The 23,452-nt window shown below is 56.4% G+C and overlaps 1 protein-coding gene across 2 annotated transcripts in view; it reads left to right on the top strand.

The window, feature by feature from the left end:
* The window catches only part of BCAS4 (breast carcinoma amplified sequence 4), a 53,954-nt gene extending 33,984 nt beyond the window's left edge, over nucleotides 1-19,970 (top strand). Inside the window, exon 4 of one of the 2 annotated variants that reach the window (XM_057312472.1) lies at nucleotides 19,396-19,970. In XM_057312472.1, the coding sequence (XP_057168455.1) occupies nucleotides 19,396-19,515 (120 nt within the window). In that variant the 3' untranslated portion in view covers nucleotides 19,516-19,970. The remainder of the gene's footprint in view (nucleotides 1-19,395) is intronic. The other variant, XM_026503731.4, reaches the window with a different exon arrangement.
* The last annotated feature ends 3,482 nt before the right edge of the window (nucleotides 19,971-23,452 follow it).

Raw genomic sequence — 23,452 nt, 5'->3', positions numbered from 1 at the left:
GTTCTGTCCAGCGAAGGGCTTTCTGTGCCCTGTCTCCGCTTCCCATAACAACCCCAGACGGAGCTGTCGATACTCCCGCTCACAGGGAAGGAACCTGAGGTTCAGAGGGGCCTATCTACTTGCCCAGGGTCACCGAGCCGAAGTGGCAAAGCCAGGATTTGACCCAGCTTTGACCTTGTTCAGTGCGTCTGTCCCCTCCCTCTGTGCTCTAAGGACTAGGAGCACAGCCTCAATGGTCGCAGTTGGACACTGAAGATCCTTAGGTCCGATCTGCCAGCCGACGTATGTTCTTTGCCCAGCTTGTGGGGGTGTGGGTATGTGTGTGTGTGTGTGTGTGTGTGTGTGTGTGCAATTTGAATGAGTGGCCAGCATTTAAAAACGACATTTCACACAAGCATCTGTACTTGCCTTCTCTTGAGAAAGCAGAGGTCTGGGCTCCCGAGCGGCTTCCCTGCCGCCCACCATCTGGCCCCAGTCCCCCGTGCTGGGTACCTGAGTCTGGGCCTTTGAGTTTCGCACCCAGCTGGGGCACGTAGTAGGTGTTCAGTAAGTATTAATCCGTGGGTGCTCTTCAGGCTTCCAGGGCCCTTGAAGGCCTCCCCCGATTTCTCTGGAGGCGGTCTCCAGGCAGTGCAGAGCTGGGATGAGTGTTCTGGCCTGCCCCTCTCCCCTGCAGCTTGGGGCCGCCTCTTGGGTTTCCCTGGAGGTAAGGGAGGCTGTGGGTGGAGCAGCCCTGCCCAGGCTGGCCTGTAGGAGTCAGCAGTGCCAGGCTCAGTGTCTCCTCCCCTCCAGCTCGCTCGCTTGCTCTATGCACCCCCAGCTCCCTCCCCACCCAGCCCAGCAGAGGGAGGGAGGGAGGGAGGCTCTGGCTGGCTGGGGCGCCTCCCCCTCCCTCTGCCCAATCCCCCTGGAGGGGTGACTCCCGGAAGGAGGCATGGCTTGGCTGGGGCTTTATCTGGCGGTGGAGGCCGAGCCAGGCACCAACACAAAGAAGGCAGAGAAGACTCCAAGGCTCCTTCTCCCGGGCCCTGAACTGGCCTCTTCTTCTCCTTCTGTCCCGTCATCCCTTGCGGTGGAAATGCAACACGAGCAGATGGCAAATATTAACGCAACAATGGAGGGCTGAGTGGCGCTTGGTCCCCAGCCCCCTACTCACCAGCCATCCCCCCCCCCCAAACTGGCCCTCAGTGAGCTACAGACGCACGTGTTCATGGATCTGTTTGACTCCAGACATTTGGTGGCATGTGTGCCGGGCAGGGACCAAGGGCTCCTCCTGGCAGGCTGGTTTGTGAAACAGATTTTTTTTTTAAAGCATTGCATTCTTGTTGAGATTTTGAGGGTGACTGAGAAGAAAGTTCCTTTCAACAAGGAGGGGTCTCTGTTTCGCAGGGGCTGTGCGTTGAAGCCCACGCGGGAGCATTCCGTCTTCTCCCTGGTGGGTGGTGCGTGGGGCACCCTCTCGAGCACCCGACCAGCAGCTTTGGCGTCCACCATCGGCGTCACTGTGACCGCAGCATCCCCGGGGCTGGTGGACACCGTGCCCTTTGCACATGCTGGTCCCCTCCCGGCCTAGAATATCCTCCCCACACCCTGCCTGGTAGTGTTGATTCGTTGCTCAAGACGAAGTCGAATGTCACCACCTCTGGGAAGCAGCCCGTGTACCCCTGGGCAGTGTTCCTCTGGGCTCCCCATTTCCTGTCCATCCCCTGGTGTCCTAGCACCTCGGGGTGCCGTCTGTATTTTCACCTGTCGTTCCCCCAGACTGAGTTTCTCAAGGGTCGGGACTGTCTTATGTGTCTCCGGTCAGCAGCCGGAGCGCTCTGGGCTCTTCTTAGGGCCAGTGGGAGCCCGCTCTTTGCCTGCCCGGGCTGGGCTTGTCCTCGTGTGCACCTGTCACGCGGGTACTGCTACCACTTCGCTGCGCAGATGAGAAACTGAGGCTCGGACGAGTTAGAACATTTGCACTTCGCTGGGGGTGGGTTCTTTTGGTTCTAGACCCCATGCTCTTCATGCTCCAGGGGTCGAAATTCAGACATGGGGGTCAGGTGGCCCTAAGTGCGGCACAGGGGCCAGGCAGGGACTGCCGATGGGAAGAGGCAGTGCCCTCAAGGCCAGCCAGGAACTAAGTGGTCTGGCCTTGGCCTTCTTTTAAAAAAGAGAGGTTGGGAATGCAGAGTTTTATGTGAAATAGATTGAGTTTGAAAACAAATCTGAGGCTCAAGGAACTCTCGGGGGACCTGTTGGCCCCCCCCTGGCCTCCTATGGAGGCTGGCCAGGTGTGAGGTCAACGCCTGTTTACTGAGGGAGTGCGAGTGTCCCCCTCAAGGTCACCCTTCATAGATCGTGCTCTCCCAGTTCCCCTGTTATAGTGCCCCCGCAAGTGTAGACCGAACTGTGGTACTCGGGGGGGGTAGTTGAAAGCATGGGTTCAGACAAGGGTTCCGCAACCTTGGCCCTACTGACATTTGGGGCCGGATCGTTGTCTGCTGCGGGGCTGTTCTGTGCATCGTAGGATGTTAGCAGCGTCCCTGGTCTCTGCTCACCAGATGCCTCCGTTCATGACCATCATCGAAGTCCAGAAATTGCAGAAGCCCCTGGAGGCACAATTGCCCTGGGATAGGAACCGCTGGCCCAGATGAACGATGGTTCTCAGAACCGGACATAGTATGTGGAGCCCATCATCGTCCCCTCTTTGCTTTCTTGTGTTTCCTGTAAATACGGAAAATTTCCAAAATAAGGAGTTTATTTTTTTAAAAAGATTTATTTATTTATTTATTTGAGAGAGAGCAGAGAGAGCACAAGAACACGAGCCAAGGGGAGGGACAGAGGCAGAGGGAGAAGCAGACTCCCTGCTGAGCAGGGAGCCCAATTCCCAGGACCCCGGGATCGTGACCTGAGCCAAAGGCGGATGCTTCACCAACTGAGCCACCCCAGTGTCCCCCAAAAATAGTTTAAAAACATGAAAGCATGGGTTCTAAGCCCAACGGCCCTGGGTTTGTGCCTTGGTGGAGTTGCTCACTAGCACCATGGCCTTGAAACAGGGTCTCACCTTTCCCCTCTATGAAATGGGGGAGCAGTGCTCAAACCTCGTGGAATTGGGTTGAGGGTTTCAGCATGCAGGATTCCCTCTTTACCTGCGAACTTCTGTCGGGCTTCTGCTCTGACATGAGCACTGTTTGGGTGATGAGGCTCGTAAATCACCAGGGGAGGAGCCAGGGGAGGACGTCCTGCGTGGCCGGCACTGTGCTGGGCGCTCCAGACTGAACTCCGGCCTCTATTCCCGCTTGCCGTAGTGAGGTGGGTGTCCATCACCGGCCCATTTTCTAGAAGAGCACCTGAGGCAGGGAGAGGTAGATCCACTTGCCCGTCATCAGCCAGAGGAGGGAAGAGAAGCAGCCCAGATGCCCCCAGCCATCCGGCTGCAAAGCACCTGCTGGATTGCACACAGCCTCCAGGAATGAGGGTTCGCGTGTGCGGCGCTCAGCATGGGGCCGGCACCCAGCAGCTGCTCTGTGAGTGTGGGCTGCCAGGATCCATGTCGTAGAAACTTCCTTTTGAGTGACCGTCGGTTCCACTTGTACCCCCACGAGCTTGTGCTGAGATGCTACCCATCCCACCAGTGGGGGTTGAATGGGGCAGCTCCCTCTTCCCCCAGCCACTGTCCCCCCTGGGCCAGACTCCCCCTGCTCACGCCAGGACCACAGCCTGCCTGGCCGAGGTGGCGGCTCAGAGGGGGACAGGCACCAGGGGCACCTGGGGTCCCCCTCTGAGTCCCCACCACTGTCAACACACTGGGGGCCATACTGGCTACCTGGAGAGGTCCGCCCCTGTCAGGCTCCGTGTCCATCTGGATCCCTGTCTCTGAAGCATTCATCTGCCCCTCTCTGCCTCTCTCCATGTGTCTCTGGGCTTCTCTCTGTCTCCTTGTGTCTCCTTGTGTCACACACACCACACAAAGCCTCACTGTGCCCCCAGCCCCCCTCCCTCTCAGCTCTTCCTCCCCTCACGGGTCTCACCAGGACCCCTCCCTCCTCAGATGGAAAGAGGGGTGGAGTAGAGGGGCCCCCAGGTCTGAATCTGGTTCTGCGTCCACTGGCTGGGCTGCTTTGTGGACGCGCACTGCTCCTCTCAGAGCCCTGGTATCCTTGGGGACCTAAGCGTACCGTAAGAGGGAGTCCTGCAGTGACACTCGGTACCTGGGAGCCATTAGTAATAACAGCTGTGGATTGAGCGCCAAAGGAATGATGAAACCGGGTCCCTGCCTAGGCTCGAGGTCTCCCCAGAAAGTAAAGCTCCCGGGAAGGTGCTATGAGCAGCTAGATCTGAAGAGGGCTGCGTGCCTCTGACAGACAAGGAGAGGGTTCAGGGGAGTGGCGGCCATGGGACAGGGAAGCACTGGCTTTGCACTGGGTTGCACGGTGCTCCTGGGCAAGGTCGGGCTGGCACAGGGTGGGCAGCTGCCATCGGCCACCCTGGTTCCGAGGGACGTGACTGGTGCAGGTGAGCCCTTCGTTAGTGCAGATACTTGTGTGATGCCCACGGCTGGGGTTGGGGCTTCTGGAGCAAGTGAGATCCCTTTGATGCCTAAGGAGCCTGGGAAGCTCTTGAACTTGGCTCTGTTCGTGGTCAGCTTTCTTCTGGGAAAATAAACCACGTCTCATTAAGCAGTCAATTCGTGCAGGTGCCTGTTTCGGCTGATACCATCGCACCTGGTCTTGCTGCCAGACCTAAAGTCAAGGCCAAAGTTCCTGTTACTTGGAGAGTCCTAATAATTAACCTGGGAACCTCAGTCAGAAGGGGGTAATGCTGGCTTGTAAATGTAGTGAAGAGCGGGGAGCAGGGAGGGGCTGTTTCCAGGCCTGGGTGCTGCTGAGCCCTGGTGGGGAGGGGCCCGCCGGGACCTGGGTTAGGGGTCTCAGCACCCCCTCTTCCCCGCCTGTGACTGGCAGCTCTTAGCTGGCTTGGGCCTGGCTCCGGAGGCCCTGGGCGATACCCCGAGGAGTGTGTGGTGGCCGGGGGAGGGTGGGCAGGAATGGCTTAGGTGGCATCAGGCATTGGTTTGAGAGAAGTGGGAGGCCACGGGCCGGGGGCTGCTCTTGGGTCTGGCTGCCAGTGTATTCGTGCCTGGCGTGGCCTCCTGGAACTTGTCACTGACCAGAAGGTGTTCACTGAGTATCTACTGTGAGCCAGCAGCCGTGATTGATAAGTGAACCTGCCTTTTAGTGGCTGGGAGATGTCCCGGCACTTATAATTTTTGAGGCCCCTTTGTTATTAAAAATCCAAGCGGTACCAGCATTGGCTCCCACAACTGTGATTTAGTTTAAATGTTCATGCTTTGAAACTGAATGCATTTAATACTAAAAATGCAATGTTATGAAATTGTACACTTGGGCTCTTTCTAAGCTACTAACGGTATTTAAAAAGAATATGAATTCAGGGGCCATAATAACGAAATTAGTCGGCCACCATTGGGCACGTACTGCTTTGTAAGCACTTTGCAGTTATATGGGCATAACACCCTGTGAAGTAGAAACTGTTATGAGCCCCGTTACGAGGTGAGAAAACCGAGGCACAGAGAGGGTAAGTAACTTGGCCAAGATCACACAGCTAGGCAGGGGGGCCAGTGCTGTCCAAGGGATGTGGGAGTGGGACAGTTTCCTGTGCTGGATGAAGGGACTGGCTCCACGAGGAGCTTTGGAGAGCATATCAGAGCAAATCCAAGGCCCTCTGTGACCCACCCCCACCCCCCAAACCCCGCCTTCCTGCGGTTGCTCATTCCCCAAGCTGTGAGCCACTTTGGAGGAAATGGGCAGATGGTAGGAAGCCCCTTAGACTTGACCCCTAGGTCCCCAGGAGGCCCCAGAAAGTGAGTTCAGCCTCTACCCAAACCCTGTTTCTGGTTTTCTTGAAGTGTGTTGGGGTGTGTTTTGGGGGTGGGCACAGGGCCGGCCTGGAGGGTATTCTCTCTACCGAGGGCTTTTGCTCCTGGAGCCGGCCCCGCCCTTCCCCCCCTCTGTGCTGAGGCACACATTGGCCTCTTCCTTCCCTGCATTCCCCTCTAAGTCCTTCTGGGCTGCTCCAGGACCCCAGCCCTTCACCCCCTCCTTCCCCAGCCCCTGGGCCAGACTTAACTCCTTTGATGCCAAATCTCCACAGACCTCCCCTCTGTTCTGTTCATTCATACAGTCGTTTCTTCATTCGTTCATTCAGCAAATACTTAGCCACCCACCTGTATGAGCTGTTTGGTCTTTCGGATCCTCAGAACCCAAAGAGGACAGAAAATATTCCTGCCCTCCAGCCGCTGACAGTCTAGTGCCCCAGGGGACAGAGAAGAGCAGAGAAGAGCACGCGGGGAGTTGGGAGAGGGCAGGAGGTGGTCAGAGAAGGGCCTCTGGTGCAGGGGGTGCACTGAAGGAGGTGGGGAAGGGAGTGTGCAGGTGTCTCGGGCAGTGTGAGGTGTCTCGGGGAGCAGTGAACCCTGAGCGGGCAGGCCACGGGAGCCAGAAGGGAAGGTGGAGGGAACAGAGGGAGCAGACATGGGCCCGGGGCTGGGACTCAGCTCTAGAGGGTTCGAGATGGCCTGCGTCTGGCCTGTGGGCCTGACTGGAAGCTAGGAGGTCTGAGCTGCTGGAATGGTCCAGGGAGGAGCAGTGTGGAAACAGGGTCCATTCCTTGTGCGGCTGGGGGAGGGGGGGCATTTGATTGAAATTCCTTATGGAGAAAATTGCAGATGTGCACGCAGTTAAGAAATAAGACAGCGAAATCCCTTGTACACTTTGCCCATTTTGCCCCGGTGGTAACATCTTGCAAAACGGTAGTACGGTATCCTGGCCAGGTACTGACACTGAAACAATTTGTTCTCTACCGTTGTATCGGTTCTATACATTTCTACATTGTTATTTAGTTCCTGTCTCTGCCTCTAAGGTCAAGGCTGAGCATCTCCAACATTACAGGGATCTCACGCTGTCCCTTCATGACCACCTTCACCCCTGCTCCATCCCCGGCAGTCACTAATCTGCCCTCTGTTTCTCAAATTTTGCTATTTCAAAAATGTTCTATAAATGGAATCCTACACCATGTAACCTTTCAGGATTGGCTTTTCTTGCTCTCGCTCAGCATCATTCCCTGGAGATTCAGCCAAGTTGCCGTGTGACTCGAGTCTGTATGGATGTGTTTGCAGGTGGAGCCCCGGTTGGAGATGCGAGTGTGGGATTCAGGGCTGGCGCTGTCCAGCATGGAGCCAGTGGCTTTGGCCCCAGGGCTGAATGGGGTCACCCAGAGAGGCAGCGGGGCTCCAGGTCGATGATTGAGTGCGAACTGGTTCAGCATCAAAGTATACCAGGCACAGGGATATGGCCGGCCCTGAACAGACAGACAGACAGACACGATGTCCCTGCAGGTGGGGTGGGGCTGCCTCCTGTCTGGGTCTCTGGGGTGGGTGTGAGAGAGGGAGCGCGCTCAGGATCTCCCCTCCCCCCCTTCTCTCTTTGTAGCCAGAGGACTGGGCCCCATTGGCTGGGCTCTGCGGTGCAGGGTTTGAACCAGGGTTGCCAGGAGTCCTGAACCACATGGGAGAAGAGCAAAATGTTGCCTCTGAGATGAGATGGAGTCCCTTCCACAAAGACTGACCTGTTCTGAGATGGCCTCTGTCCTTTGGGAATATTATTTCTTTGACAAAGGGACGGGGCCAGCAGGTGGTGAGGGTGCTGGCAGGTATTTCCTCGTGGCCTCTGGTGTAGTGATGTGGCTGGGGTCTGGAGAGGTCCTGAATGCACTTCTGTCACCTCCTCTTCAACTCCAGGTCCTTGTCCCCAACCTGCCCCCGTTGCCCCCTTTCTGGCGTGCCTCCCTTTTCTCCCTGGCCCCCATCCTTCCCTCTCCTCTTCCATCTTACTTCCTCCTGTCATCCCTCTTTCCCCGTTTCCCCCACTTCCCCTCCCGCCTTCCCTCCATTTCTGCTTTTTCTGTTTCCCCTATCTTGTTTCCGCATCTTCTCTCTCTTTCTCGGGCGTTTCTGTGTCCCCCTCTGGCTCTCTCTCCCTTTGTCTGTGTCTCCTTCCCCGTCTCCAGTTATCTCCTGCTCTCCCCATCTCGAGCTCTTTTTCTTTTTCTCATCTCAGATGTTATTTTCCAGACCTTGAAAATCATCCCTTGTCACTCTCAGGGGGCCCAGTGCATAAAATGTCTTAATCAGACCAGGACAGCACAGGGGGTGAGCTACTGGAAAAGGGCTTCCCGAGGCGAGTGCTGGGGCCATGGGGATGGCATCGAAGTGGTGGCCACAGTCCAGGCCGCCTGCTTGGAGGATGCAGACCCGGGACCCGGCCGAGGTTTGTAGGCCCAGGCCGGAGCTCTGAAGGCACCTGGGTCTGAAGAAAGGGTGGATTGAGAGGAGGTTCCCAAGGCTGCCTGGATGCCCGGGACAGGGGACAGTCTGGGCCGTGCCTCTGAGGCAGGCTCCGTCAGCTGCAGGAGGCCGCTCAGCCCTGGGCGAAGGGTCTTTCTCTACGCTGGGCAGGGGCATGGGGCGGGCTGTAGGCGGCTTCTTAACACCTGCTGGTTCTGGTGGACACCTCTGTGCTTGCCCTAATGGCTTGTTTATTTGATGGAGAACAGCTGCCCACGTTAGGGACCCAGACAAAATGGTTGATCGAGTCTGTGTTTGCTTTCTGCTTCCCAGAGCTAATTGGTGCTATTTTCAACTTTCTTTTGTGGAGCCAACCACCTTTGAGGCCGGCCAACAAAACTTCAAGGATTCTATTGATAACCAGCATCAGAGTGGGAAATGTGTGGCTCCCACATGACAGTAGCCAGCTGGGGACCTCGGCCAGCTGTTGAGAGAGGCCACGGACACTCGTCCGGAGGCGGACCACCAGTAGCTGGAATCTGGGCATACGCGTGCCTCCTGTGGGGCTCGGAGAATCTGTCTGACAAGGCAGTTGCTGAACTGAGTAGACCCCTGGGCGGGGGTGGCTGGTTTGATGCTCTGGGCTGCGAAAGAAACTTCCTTTCCTTGCTCTGTGCCAAGAGTGGGTCAGTCCTGGCTCCACCCAAATCCATTCGCTGATGTCCCCCCCCCCCCAAATTCACCGCTGCCCCTGCTGCCACCCTTTGCGCCATGATGTTTCCTCAGCCCAGGGTGCTGGCCCCACGCTCCCCAGGGAGCCATCCGGGAGTGAGCTTTCTGAGGCGCTGGGAGCCCAGCGATCCTAGGACCGGCTGCAGAATTCGCGGGGCCCCTTTGTTAAAGCTTATTGCGAATGTCAAGGCAGTGACAGCAGAGTTGTTCGAGGGAGTGCAGGGCCCGTGTGACTGCCTCTTCGAGGCCGGCCCGTCTTGTCACCTGCAAGCATCACACCCTGAGTGAGGTCCGAAGCCTGCTGAGTCCCAGCCCCCACATCTGCATAGCGGGGTTTACTGTTAGAGGCTCGGCACGGGGTTTCCGTGAGCCGTCATTTCAAGTAACGTCAGGTTCGGCGGCTGTGATTGTCGCTGACGACACTGGCGTTGTGATTTAATAGCTCTTATCTGTGTCGTGGGCTCGGCGCTTTGCAGATGCTGCCATGAATACACTTCATTTGTTTACTTATTTTTAAATGACCTTTCTATCTTGGATGATTTCAGATTTGCAGAAAGCTCGTAAAGGCAATACCGAGTTCCCGCCGACCCCTAACCCCTTTCCTTCACTGTCCTCTCCCGGCACGAAGGCACGGACGTGGGTCCAGTACTATTCACTACGCTTCTGGCCTGGCTTGGCTTTCAGCAGACTTTTCGTAGACAACCGTTTTCCGTCCTAGGCTCCCATCCAGGCCAGCGCGTTGCTTTGAGTGTGTTTTATTTTTAACATGACCTGGTGTCTCCACGAGTGGGGCACAGACCTGGCAGGGCGGGGATGCCAGCCTCGAGCCACCCCTTCGGCTGTCCCCGTCTGGAGATGATGTTTGTCACCATTGGCCTCGGGCTTCTGAGCCCTGACTTGGCAAGAGCCCAGCCCTTCCTGCTCTGCCTCAGGTGTTGAGCACATTCAAGTTCATTCATTTCTTTTGGCCTCAGCGTCTCCTCCCTGGGGCTGTGGCCCTGGAGACTGACACAGGTCCCATCCCCACGGAGCTCAGCCAGGTGGGGAGACTGAGGAAAGAGGCAGACAGGATACACTCCTTCGTGGTGCAGCGGGGGAGGGAAGGTGACCGGTGAAATCGGGGGTCCCTTAGAAGGGTCGGAAGGAAGACACCAGCACGAGAAGACCCTAGTGGCAAAGCCTTAAGGGGAATAGCAAGTTCAAGGGTCCAAGTCAGGACAGACCCTGGGGAGGTCCAGGAAGAGGTTTCCAGGCTGGAGCATTGTGAATGCTGGCAGGTGACAGACGGGGTTTAGAGTCAGGCTGGATCATATGGTTCTGGGATCACAAACCCCAGCTCTCGGGGCCAGGCAGGTGGCTGAGGCAAGAGCACGTGTCCCCTCTGAAAGGGGGCGGCCACAGCTTGGCACCAGCTCGTCCTCACCACTGGTACACCAGAGCTCCGGGTTTTTTAACTGAGAAGCTGGAGATCCATCTTTCCAAGAGAAGTGGCATTTCATTCAAAAACAGGAGAACACAAGCAAGCAGACAAACAGAAGCAACAATACTAGTAAAGACACTCAGCCCGGTGGAGGCCAAGCGGGACCCAATGTGGTCTGGGTTTGGCCGGACAAGTACCTGTCGGTGACCTCAGCGGCAGGGCCTGAGGGCGACGGTGAGGAGTCGCGTTTTCTTCTAAGTAGCGCACTTACCAGAGGTCGGGTTTGTTTCTTAGGACAGTCCCTCAGGCTGCCGTGTGGAGGATGGGTTATGGGCAAGAGCCGCAGCTGGGAGGTGGCAGTGAGGGGACGACGGTGGTGATGGGGGGAGGGATCTGGGAAGAGTTAGCCGAAGGGATTGAAGCAGGTGGGGTGCGGGCGGCCAGTTTGGGCAGTGGGCAGGCCTCACAGTGAGTCACGTAACCACTGAAAGCCTCAGTTTGCTCATCTGTAAAAGGGCTTTGTGATACCTGTGTGGATTTGGGTCTCTGGAACGTAGCAGGTGCTCAATTAAGAATACACATTTAGGGGTGCCTGGGTGGCTCAGTCGTTAAGCGTCTGCCTTCGGCTCAGGGCGTGATCCCGGAGTTCTGGGATCGAGCCCCACGTCGGGCTCTTCCCCTGGGAGCCTGCTTCTTTCTCTCCCACTCCCCCTGCTTGTGTTCCCTCTCTCGCTGGCTGTCTCTCTCTGTTAAATAAATAAATAAATAAATAAAATCTTAAAAAAAAAAAAAGAATACACATTTAGGGGCGCCTGGGTGGCTGTCGGTTAAGCATCTGCCTCCGGCTCAGGTCATGATCTCAGGGTCCTGGGATCGAGCCCGCGACAGGGGGCTTTCCTGTCAGCAAAGAGTCTGCTTCTCCCTCTCCCCCTGCCCATGCTCACTCTTGTTCTCAAATAAATAAATAAAATCTTTTTTAAAAAACCACAGAAGAATATTTAAGAAAATTACATATGTAAGTATATAGCAGGCAGACAGTTCCATCAGCGGCCGTGGGATGAGAAGCAAAGCCCAGGGGCCTCAGTGTTCAAACAGGAGGGCTCCGATGGAAAGCATCAACTGGAGGGGGAGCCAGGACTCTGGGAAGAGGGGCCCTGAGCGGGGCGGGGGGCGGGGGGTGGAAGGCATGCAATAAGCAGGGCCCGGGTCAAGGGTGGAGAGAGCAGACTCTGAGGCAGGAGCTGGGGCCCCCAGGAAGGTCGAGTTCTGGAGGCAGCCGCGACGTGACTCCGCCCACCTGGCCATCCTGTCTTCCCTCCCAGACCGAGTGTGAGTTTGGATTTAGTAGCCGTATCTTGGCAGGACTTCCAGGGGCTCCTCCTCTGCTAGTTTCCATGTTAACGCTTTTCCTCCAGCTAAAAGCAGAATCCTCGGGGATCCACGAGCCTTCTAGAGCTGCTGCCCAGGGTCAGCATCCCCTGTAGCGAGGCTGCACCAGCTTGGCCCTGCTGCTAGGATCCTTCGGGGCAGGGGCCGCACGCTGTGGGAGCCCCCCGCCCTATTCCTCTGTCACTAGAGCCTAGCAGCCTCCCCCTGCTACCAGCGGCTCCGGTCACTGGGCTGGCGGAGGTTGGGGCTGGTGGCCCAGCTGGGTGGGAGCGTTCGGGGAGCAAGGGGGACTGCTTTCGTGTAGGCACGGCGAGGCTGGCCAGTCCAGCACTTCAGGCAGGATTGGACATGCAGGGGCTGCTTACAGAGAAATGGGAGGAGCTCTGCTCACAGCTGTCAGAGCATTCTGGAAGACTTGGGGCCCTGGAGCAGACACAGAACGTTGCAGGCAGAATAGCCAGGCGTGGCCTGAGGTGCAGAAAGCCCTCGGCCGGGACGGAGCAGGGAGGCTGGGACCGAGGGGAAGGTCCTGTGGGCTGGCTCTGGCGGGGTGCAGGGTCCAAAGCTCATGAGAGCCCACTTTGATTCCTAGCTCGGCCTTTTACCAGCTGGGTGACCCTGGGCATGTGACCCACCCGCTCCTCCTCAAGCCTGCTTTGTCCTCCACGAAACAGGCACCGTCTCAGTGCCTGCCTCCCAGGCTCCTGTGAGCAGTCAGGAAGACAGTGGGTAAGGGCAGCAGCCACTGGGCTTGGCGGTAGCCCCAGGCTGGCGGTTCCCAGCCCATGGGGCCCAGGGCAAGGGACGGGAAGCAACGCCTTCTCCATCCAGCTCCTCGACAGCCCCGTGTCTGAGCGATGTGACGTGAGCCTGGAGCCAGTGCCAGCTCTGATGCCCACGGGGCCCGGCAGGTCCTGCGGACGAGTGAGTCAGGCCGGGCGGGGATGGCGGCGAGCCGGGCGGCACATGCCCTGTCTAGAGGGGCCAGCTCCCTGCACCCCACAGGAATGCGGGCCCAGTGTGGCCGGATCGCTCCTTTCAGGAGAAATAGGAACTCAGTATTTATTTGAAACATCCCAGTTCTTCCATGTTGGCAGCTAACTCATGTTTAAATTTGCATGAGCCAAACCAGTCATGTCTGCGGGCCAGATGCTAAGCAAAGGCCACCAGTTTGCGATCTCGGAGTCGGCTAGAAGGGGTGGGGGTGGGGGCTCCTGATGTCCTAAGGCTGGAAAGCAGGCGATAAAGGGACATCCCGGGCCTTGCACCCAGAGCGCACCCCCAATTCCACTAAGCCCTGGGGCTCCCTGGGTCCTGGCTCGGTGCTGGGGCTGGGTGGCCCTGGGTTCCAATCCAGCTCTACCACTTTCCAACTGGCTGATCTCGGGCTAGTGCCTCTTTGACCCTCAGTTTCCTCTTCTGCGAAATGGGATTGAGGATACCTGCCTCTCTCAGCAGCTGTAAGAGAGGGGGGCTGTGAACTTTCAGGGCTCATCATGGGCTGGGTGCTCAGAAAGTGCTCAGTACTCAGTTGCTGTGGGTGTGGAGAGGCTGGGGGCTTGGTCTGTGCAGATCGAGCTGTTTCTTCAGTCTGTTGCTTTTCTTCCCTTCCCCCCAGCTTTGTTTTTTTAATTTTAGTATTAGAGACAGGTTGCTGTGATAATACAGAGAGTTCCCATGTACCCTTCACCGGGTTCCCCTCATTGTTACGACCGTATTTACGGTGGTGTGTTGTCCCAGCGAGGGGACCAACCTCGGTGGATTGCTAATATCTAAACTCCTTAGTTATTCAGATTTTGCTAGTTTTTCCCTTATGTCTTTCTCTGTTCCAGGATTGCATCCAAGTTACCAACCACGTTGTGTTTAGTTCATGCCTCCTTAGCCTCTCTGGTCTAGGATGGCTTCTCAGACTTTCCTGGATTTTGATGACCTTGACAGCTTTGAGGAATATTGGTTGGGGATTTTGTACAATACCCCTCTATTAGGGCCAATCTGATGTTTTTCTCGTGGTTAGATCGGGGCTATGGGTTTGGGGAGGAAGACCGCAGAGGTGAAGTGCCTTCGTCACACCCAGGGCAGAGGCTGTCCACAAGATGTATCACTGATGGTGTTGACCTTGACCACCTGACTCAGGTAGCGTTTGCCAGGTTCCTCCTGAGCAGTTCCTTTTCCTTTTCATATTCTCTTTGGAAGCCAGTTGCCAAGTGCAGCCCCATCAAGGGGAGCGGCAGCTAAGCTCCGGTGAAGCTCAAGGCCCAGAGAAAACTGGACCTTGAAGAGGGCTGGAGGCGGGGCGGGTCACAGACACTGTGTGGAGCCTGGGGCAGCAGGTGTAGTGATTGTAGTGGGGGGAGCCTCTCCCAAGCCCCAGAGGCCTGGGAGTGCCTGGTGACCTAGGGGAGGAGTGTGGGCCTCTGGGCTTCGAGCTCCGCTGCACAAGGTCGGCCTGGGGCCTCAGTCCCCCAGGGCTTGACCAGGCTCTGGGGCTGACCCTGTGGACCTCGGAAGCCAGCCCACGAGTGGGGCTGCCCCGTGGCCTGCTTCTTCTGGCAGGGAGGCTGCTGGGTGAGGTAGGACAGGCCAGAGCTGGAGTGATGGCCCGAGGGCAGCCAACCAAACAGCACTCAGGCCTGGGACAGTCAGCTCGGTGGGCCTGGGCCGGAATCCTCCAGCCCGGGTCTGGTGACCTATGACCCAGTGCCCATTATATGGGAGATGCAGGGAAGGGATTTTGTCCTGATCTCTTTAGAAAGACAGATTTCATTCAGGGGCAAACCATGGCCGGGGGTCCACATCTGGCCTGCCACTGTTCTGTGAAGTCTCCCTGGCACACGCCGAGCCGCTGGTTTGTGCATTGATCTGTGGCTGCTGTGGGACTTCAAGGGCAGAGTTGAGTCGTTGTGACAGAGACCTGTGGCTTGCAAAGCCTCACGTGTTTACTGTCTGGGCTGTGACAGAACAAGCTTGCAGACCCTAGCCCGAGCAGAAAGCAGACCAGGATTCGGGATGTGCAGTGAGGGAGACACGAGGTGGGTCAGGACTTCCAGGGAGGGGGTGGAAATTTCTGGAAACAAGTGAGCAGGTAGTACAGGGCAAGCCAAGACCCTGAGGTGGGTGAGCATCGCTTTAGGAGACAGTGATCTGCCCTGAACCCAGTCCTGTAGCGGCCATGTGGGGGCTTGTCTGAAAAGAACCTTCCTGGTGGCCCAGACTGGCAGGCTGGCCAACCGTGAGGTGTGTGCCGGCAGCAGCAGGCTGTAGAAATGGTGAGGGGGCTGGGAGGGCTCTGGACCCCAGGAGAGCACCCCCTGCTCCTCAGCTCGGCCACCCAGAGCCCACGAGGAGCTTTGTGGGCCCGGAGCTGCCAGATCATCTGACTTTCCAACAGAAGCTGGCAGTCTGGTTTTCATGAGAAATCTCCGGATTTGTTACACGTTTGCAATTAATTCCATTTTTTAGACATCATGAAGCCGACCAGGCACATCCGTCTGGTGTGTGGGCTACAGGTTTGAGAACTCGGGTGTCCAGGAGGAAGTGAGGATGCGAGAATGTGGGTAGACGGCGGAGAGCAGGCCAGGCCCAGCGCGGTAAGCTGGCAGACGAGCTCTGGGCTGGGGGCAGAGGGGACAGTGAAGGGAGACTCAGAGAAAGGGGGCGTGGCAGAGGCCGGGACCTGCAGGGTCAGACTGCCCCATCTCCCAACCAGTCTCAGGCAGGTGGAACATTCCTGCCTGCAGGCTGGGAGCTGGGGATCCTGGAGTTGGACACTCCTCCCTGCTTACCTGGCAGCACCCCCATCCCCACCCCACCCTGGGGAATCTGTAGAAGGAGAAGGGTGGGAGGTAGATATCTCTGAAGTCCCCCCTGAGATTCTCAAGGGTTTGGGTTTGCTGCTTGGTCCCCAAAGACTTGGGCCCTGTCTGGGAATGGGCAAAGGCTGGGCTTCGAGCTGGACAGGCCTGGTGGACCCCAGCTCCCTGGTCCCCTGGCTCCCACCACTTCTGAGACATAGGGAGGACCCCAGTTTTGCAGGTTGCTGGGAGAAAATGGGTGTGGAGGCCTGGGTTTCCATGGCGTCCTGAAGTGTCTGTGATTGGGGCCTGGCTTGCAGGATGTGGTCTCCTTCCCAGCAGTAGCTGGGGCATCTGGCTATTTTCAGCCTCGCACACCAGCCCTTACCTGCTGATTCAAGCCTCTGGTTTGCAAGTACGCACTGGCTCCACTGTGGGTTTATTGTTTTAGGAAGCCTGGTTGCGAGTGACAGCAACCCAGGTCAAGTTGGCGGAAGCAAACAAGAGAGGTCTATGGCTCATGGGCAGGAAACGGCCCAGGGCAACTCCCGCCTCAGGCAGTAATGGATGGAGCTGCTCAAATGATAGCGTCAGACTTCGTCTCACTCCGTCTCCCAGCCCCATGTGCCTGCCTTGGCTTCAATCCCAGGCAGGCCCTGCACTGTGGTGGCAGAAGTGGCCCTCAGGCTTGTGGCCCATCCCCCTTCCCCCCCCAACCCCACTCCCCACCCGCGAACCTGGGGGCGGTGGCATCCCTGTCTCAGTAGTGAGTCCCCAGGCTGATTCTCATTGGCCCAGCTCAGGTCACAAGCTCAGCCCTGAACCAGTCACAGCTCGGGCGGGTCAGGCCTTCCCTGCACCCCCCCCCCAGCCCAGCCCCCACCTGAGCCGTAGGGGGTGGGGAGGGCCTCCAGGTCTGGTGCAGACGCAAGTGATCTTGCAAGAAGATCAGGATCCTGGTGGGCAGTGGAGGCTAGACAGGCTCTTGTCCGCCTCACGGCCACCCGCTGTCTAGGAGCAGAATTTGTACCCCTGAGGCCACATTTGGAGCCCCCTGGCTCATCACAGGTCACCCCTTGCTGGCTGATTTCAGGCTTAGTTCTCCAACCAGCAATGAGTCACCATCCCACATTCCCCCACGTGCTCTAAGAAGTTGGCGGGAGTTCGGTTCGGGGCCACTAGGAGGCTCTTAGGGTGACTTCTTGGTTCTGTCCTCATTGTGTTGATTTTCTTCCTTTTTTGGAAGTCTCTCTCCTTGAAGGAGGAGGCAGAAGGCCTATCCCTGGGAGGGGTGTCTTACCCATTCAGAGGCACCCCCTTTTGAATGGTAGAACTATTTCAAAAAGAACAGGGGGTCAGGATGGGGCCACACTGCCCCTCTTGGGCCCCTTTCCTTGCCGGGGACCTGAGTATTAGGAAAAGCGACCTGTCTGTTCAGGATCACGTAATGCTCTTTGACCCCCATGTGTCAGGACCAGGTTGCTGATCTTCAGGCTGTCATTACTCGCTTGGAAGTTGCATTTTCTAGATTACTACAATGACCAGTTTTTAGGAGAAAAGGGTGAAGAGATTCTAAGCGTATGGGCCGCCTACACGTTGCATCCCTCAGGCTGTGAGATGTATCTCGTGGCTCATTTCTCAGTCACACTGTGGTCATGGAGCTACTAGAGGCCTGCATCCTGTCCACGGCGGCAGGGGGCAGCCCTGGAAGGTGCTAGAAAAAGGGGGCAGGTGGTAGGCCTGGGCCTCAAGTACCCGCAAGTAGGCTGAGCCAAGAATGGCTGACACAGGGTTGACAGATGGAATGTTCTGTTGCCCTTCCATGAGGCTGGCCCTTGGCCAAGGTGAATGGCTCACCCTGGTTTTCCAGCTGTGGGATCGTGACGCAGGGAGGTACTTAGACCTCAGACACCTGAGCACATTCTTACGTGAAATACTTTAATGGTTTCCTTCTGTGGGGGAAAGTTCAGGGCTTTGGGGCTCAGACATGAGAATCTGTCCACTCCCGCCCTAAACCCCACTGCTTCTCTTTAGGGAATCCTGGCCACAGCCTCCTCCCTGCTCCCGTCTTTCCCTCAGTTCTGCTCTTTCTGAAACACCGAACTCCACACACATACTCCCGATTAGTGACTTCAGTGGCTCCCTGGCCCCTTGGGATGAAGCTCTTAGCACGGCCCCCGAGAGCCCACATGACCCGGCCCTGGTTTATAGCCTCATCTCTGTCCACACAGTGACCTGGCCCCACTCCAGACCGAGCCGCCGGAGTCCCCAAGTGCCCCTCCCTCCCCGCCACAGCACCGTGACATGCCATTCCTCAGTCTGGAAGGCTGCCCTGCCTGCTCCAGCCCCTGGAAACCTCCCTGACCCGCCCCCCCAGGGGAGGTGAGCCTCCTCCAGTTTCCACAGGTCCCTGCAGCTCCCCACCGTTAGCGCTCACGTGGCAATGTTGTTCTGTTGTTTCCTTTGTCTCCCCCGCCAGCGAGCCCAGGATGGCTGGGGCTGCTGTCTTCTGCACAGGTGGGCCCTGGTTGGCCTGGGCTCTCAGGACCTGGTGGGGGAGTGGGTGGATGCTTGGAGGACTCGGGACATGGGTCAGGCACCCCCCTGAGCCTTGGTTTCCCCACCTCCACAATGGGGATGATGGTCACTGGGGGGAACAAGTGTGTGGGGAGGCCGAGTATGCACACAGCACAGTGTGGGACAGGCAGGGGTGCTGGGCTTTGGGAGAGCTGTTGCTGGTGGTGGGCCAGAGCTCCCACCCCACCCCACCCCTGCCCTGGCACCTGCACCTGCAGGCCGCTCAGAGTGGGTCTCAGGTGCAGGGGGCCAGGAGATTGGACAATCAAAGGAGAGAAGTCAGGGGAGTGGGGGTAATGGGGAGGGTGGGGGTAATGGGGAGGGTGGGGGTAATGAGGAGGGTGGCGAGAGGGGCCTCTGGTGGAGATGTGAAGGACCTGTGCACCTCTGAGCCCCACATACCTGCCCATCTCCCAGCGGGGCCCAGTCTCCCTCCTCCAAGGGGGCCAGAGTCATTGCAATCAGCCCTGGCTCCGCATGGGAACCATCTGGGGACTTTGAAATACCCCGGGGGGCGGGGGCACCATGCAGCCACGTTTGAGAAGCCGTCTGACGTGGTCCTCTGTGAAACCGGTTTCTCCCCCAGAAAGGGTCTCACCACCCGGAGCTTGGGGAGGGCTGCTTGATGGAAAATCTCTTCTTCCCAGCCTTCGCAACAAAGATCCGCACCAGACAGAAGTGAGCACTTCTTAAAATGGCTTGATTTTTTTTTTGAAAAAGTAACACATTCAGATGGCACTGACTCGAGGAGGCACAGATGGGGACCCGGTGAAAGAACACTCAGCCCGCCCCCCAGTTGCCCAGCAGCAGGCTGTGTGCCCGGCTCCAGGGTGCCCCGCAGAGCTCACGTGCACATACACACACACACACACACACACACGCACACACACGCACACACGCGTGCGGGCCTGAGCGACACCTGCCTTCTCGGTCACTATCAGACAGGTGCGTCCCCACGCCGGCAGCGCTCTGGGGGCCCGGCGTTGGCTGTCCCAGGCAGGGCCACCGAAGGACCGTGGCAGCCTTGTCACAGGGGCAACGGTCCCCGTGGGCTGAGTTCATGCCTCGAATGGAACTCTTGGGTCACCGAGCGAGGGGTTCCAGAGGCTCACGGGGCCGCTCGTTTTCTGTCGTTGCAGAACCCGCCGGCGCCACTGCCCTTCGAGCTGCCCGCGCTGTACCGCACGGAGGACTACTTCCCCGCGGCCGCTGGCCACGCTGCCCTGCAGCCCCCCGGCCCCCCGCGCCGGCGCCTGTGAGCCCTGTCGTGTCGTTGTCAGTGCGTGCTTTGATCCCCTCCCTCGCTGCACATGAAACCACGGGTTCGGAGACGCACTGGGGGCCCCCGTGTGTGCTGCCCGAGCGCTGAGCTGGACCAGGCGCTTCCCGCCGGTGTTCTGGGTTCCGGGGGTCTGAGCAACCACTGAGGTTGTAGGTCCCCAGGACTCGGAGCCCCCCGTCTCTCTGTGAAGGGCTTTGCGTGGGAGTCGTGGGGGGTCCGCTTGGTGCCACCAGGCACATGGCTCCGGGGTCACCTGTGGTGGTTGATTTGTCTGCGAACCCCAGTGCCCGCTGGCCTGTGAATCATCTCAATAAAGGTGTCAAGAGGTCATGTGTGGTCTGGGTGCAAGTGTTTTCTCGAAGGGAGCTCCTGACACCGACGCAAGCCTGACCTTCCGAATCTGCTCATCGGGACGCCCGTCACCTGGCCTTTGGATCCCCAGCAGGAATGGAGGGATCACGAGGATTTCCAGGGGTCTCCAACGGTGGGTTGGCCTTAATTTCGTTTCACGTGGGTGAGTTTCCGGCTCTTGTCCTGGACTTCCAGATTTCTCACCTGGGTGATGAATAATTCTGCTTGGTTTTTTTTTTTTTTTCTCTAAATCCTCACGGAGCCAAGAAACACACACACACACACACACACACACACACACACACACACACTACTGAACAGCAGACCTGCGTCCGAATTTCAAGGAAGTCTAACATAATCAGGAGAGAGAGCAGTAGAGAAGCAAGGAAAAAGCTGGATCTTGCTAATTTCAGGACACACTTTTGGAATTAAAGATACAGGCCAGAGGCTCCTGGGTGGCTCAGTTGGTCATGGGATTGAGCCTTGAGTCAGGCTCCCTGCTCAGTCAGCGCAGAGTCGGCTTGGGATTCTCTCTCTCCCTTTCCCTCCACCCCTCTCCCTGCTCTCCCATTCTCTCTCTTTTTCTCTAAAATAAATCAATAAATCTTAAAAAAAGATATAGGTGGATGCCTTGGTTCAAGAAGAGCCAGCATTTTCCTGTGGAAATTATTTTTTTAGTAAAAAAGCTTGTATACCTCATGTTAAATGACGGAAGTGTAGTTTACATCCAGAAAGGTTCGCCTAGGTGGCGGGTTCACTGAATTTTCCCACACCCGCGCCGGGCTCACAGCACGCTGCCATCAATTGGGACAGACGGGCGTCGCTGGCGTCTGTACTCCGTGTGACGGGTGGATGAGTGGCCGGGGCCCACGTGGCGCCGTCTGTGTGTCCGGCTTCCCTGGCTGACACCGTGCCTGTCACTACACGCGCGCTGCAGGTTGCTCAGCCTCGGGACTGCTCTCAGTGTGTCCGCTCAGGGCAAGCAGGGATTGGAGGGAAAGTTAATTTTTCAGACAGGCGGTGAGGACACCCGTTTCCGGAAGGACAAGTATATGTGGTTTGCTGGAGACACCCAGGCCTCTTTCTCCTTTCAGGGCCTGACGCCGGGGCCAGGGAGAGGTGAAAGGGAGCGTCATGTGATCAAGCCACAGCACTGTGAGTGTCCTAAAATAGAGAGCCACAAGACTGCGGCGAAGAGCTTCTAGGCTCTGAGGTCAGCCTGCCTGGGTGGCACCAACGTCGTCTGCACACCTCAGCCGTGTGGCCCTGGGCTACTTGCTTACCCTCTCTGAGCCCGGCTTCCTCAGTGAGAATGCAGCGAACAAGGGCACCTGCCCACTGGGGGGTGTTGGTGTGGACGAAATGAGGGGACCACTGTGAGCGCTGGCCTCAGGGCTGGCAGCGGGCACTGCTGTGGGTGGTGTTGCGATGGTGATTGGCCTGGCAGGAAAAGGGCCAACTTTTGTGCTGTTTCTCAGTTGAGGTGGCATCCAGGAGCGTCCACAGCGAGTGACTTAGGGACCGCCCTTCAATCTCGGAGTGAGAACACGTGGAAGCATGCACTAGCCCTCTCTGCGTTCTGCTGTCCTTGAACCCTTTCAGGGACACCCGCTTTCCCCCAGGTCCGCGAGGAGGGGAGAGGTTGCATGAGAGCATCCGTGGGGACAGCTGACTCATGAACGAGGATTGGCCATTCCAAGTTTGCTGGGAGTCCTGATGCCAAACAGTGAACGTGGAGGGACACTTGGGGACGCCTGGGGGGAAGGCAGGCCAGGACACAGAGCCTGCCAGCGCCTCCGACCTCAGCCCTTTGCTGGTGTTCTGGAAGCATTGTCCTTGTGCCGGGTGAGCTGATGTCCCGTCAGGTAAAGGAAAGCCTTGGCTGCTAGCTCGAGCCGTCCCCACAGCCCTTGCCAGGGTCACTTTGCAGCCCAGGAAGTGTTCTTTTGTGGGACACCAGTATAAAGGGCATTGCAAAATTTCAGGAGAGCTAGGCTCTTCCTTAGTCAACCACCTCCCTCCTTTGCCAGTGGACGTGAACTTCATGTCTGTCAAAGTAAGAGGTTTCAAGAAGGTGGCCCACGCGTTGGCAGAAATGTGTGGTTTACCCTGAACTGTTTAAAAATGTTTTCGTGTTGAGACAACTGGGTAACCATCTGGAAAAAATAAAGCGAGTTCCATACCTCACTCTGTACACCAGGAACATTTCCAAAATTCCAAATGGATTAAGGACGAGTTAGATGTATAAAATGAATTCATTTAAGAAGGAAGAAACATTGGAGAATCATTCAACATCCAGAAGACTTAAAGATACATTTGATTATATATATATATATATATATATATATATAAAAGTTAAATCCTCTGAATGGCAAAAACAAACTGAAAACTCCACCAAAAAAAAAAAAAAAAATCCAAACAAAACAAGAAATCCTAAGCAAATTCAAAAGACAAATGACCAAAAAGACAAGTGACAAATTGGGAAAAATATCTGTGCAGCTCATTTTATATAAAAAGGGATAATCTCCCTAGTATATAAACAGTTTCTACAAATAAATAAGAGACAACATAGAAAAATGGGCAAAGGGTATGAACAGGCATCTCACAGAAGAGAAAATGTAAAAGGCATTTTATTTAAAGATTTATTTATTTATTTGACAGACAGCCAGCGAGAGAGGGAACACAAGCAGGGGGAGTGGGAGAGGAAGAAGCAGGCTCCCAGTGGAGGAGCCTGATGCCGGGCTCGATCCCATAACGCCGGAATCACGCCCTGAGCCGAAGGCAGACACTTAACGACTGAGCCATCCAGGTGCCCCATAAAAGGCATTTTAAACACATGAGAAGATAATCTGTACCAGCAAGTACGAAAGAATATCGAAACTCCTCCGGTTTCACTATGTTAGGCTGGCAAACATGAACTTTTTTTAATGATGATGCTGTTTGTCAGTGAAATTTTGAGGAAGCAAGCGTTCTCATGCATTGCTAGTGAGACCAAGCTCGTGGAGGCCCGTGGGCAGTACCTATGCGCATTAGAAATATGTATGCCCTTGGACCTAGTAATTCTACCTCTAGGCATCTCGCCTCCCAATAGACACACGCAGGCGAGAAATGACAAATGCAAATGGTGATTCTCCACATGTTGAAATAACCCAAGATTGGAAGGCACCTAAATGTCCATTGGTAAGGGGATTGGTTCAGTCTAGTACGTCTACACTCACACATGGACGGATGGAACCCTATGAAGTTGTAAAAACGGATTAGGAGTTTCTTATGAGCTGGTACGGAAGTGTCAGCAGCGTAAGAAAGCCAGGGTGCCGAGAGATGCTCCTGACACGCTACCATCTGTGTGAGAAAGGCATTAACATTCCCTGGAAGGACACACACAAATTCGAGAACAGTGAATCTCTGTCTTGGGTGAGAAGTCGACTTTTCATGTTTCAGGGTTTCTTTTTATACTTTTTGGTATTTTGGTGTTTACCTATTCCAAAACATTAACCGAAATCGGTTGCCAGAGATGAAAAATGAGGACAGTCTACAGAAAGAACTGGATTTCCAGTTTCTCT

Source organism: Ursus arctos, unplaced genomic scaffold (assembly GCF_023065955.2).
Source record: "Ursus arctos isolate Adak ecotype North America unplaced genomic scaffold, UrsArc2.0 scaffold_16, whole genome shotgun sequence".
In the NCBI taxonomy this organism is placed as follows: Eukaryota; Metazoa; Chordata; class Mammalia; order Carnivora; family Ursidae; genus Ursus; species Ursus arctos.
Note: the sequence above shows the minus strand (reverse complement) of the source record. Positions and strands in the feature narration are given on the sequence as shown.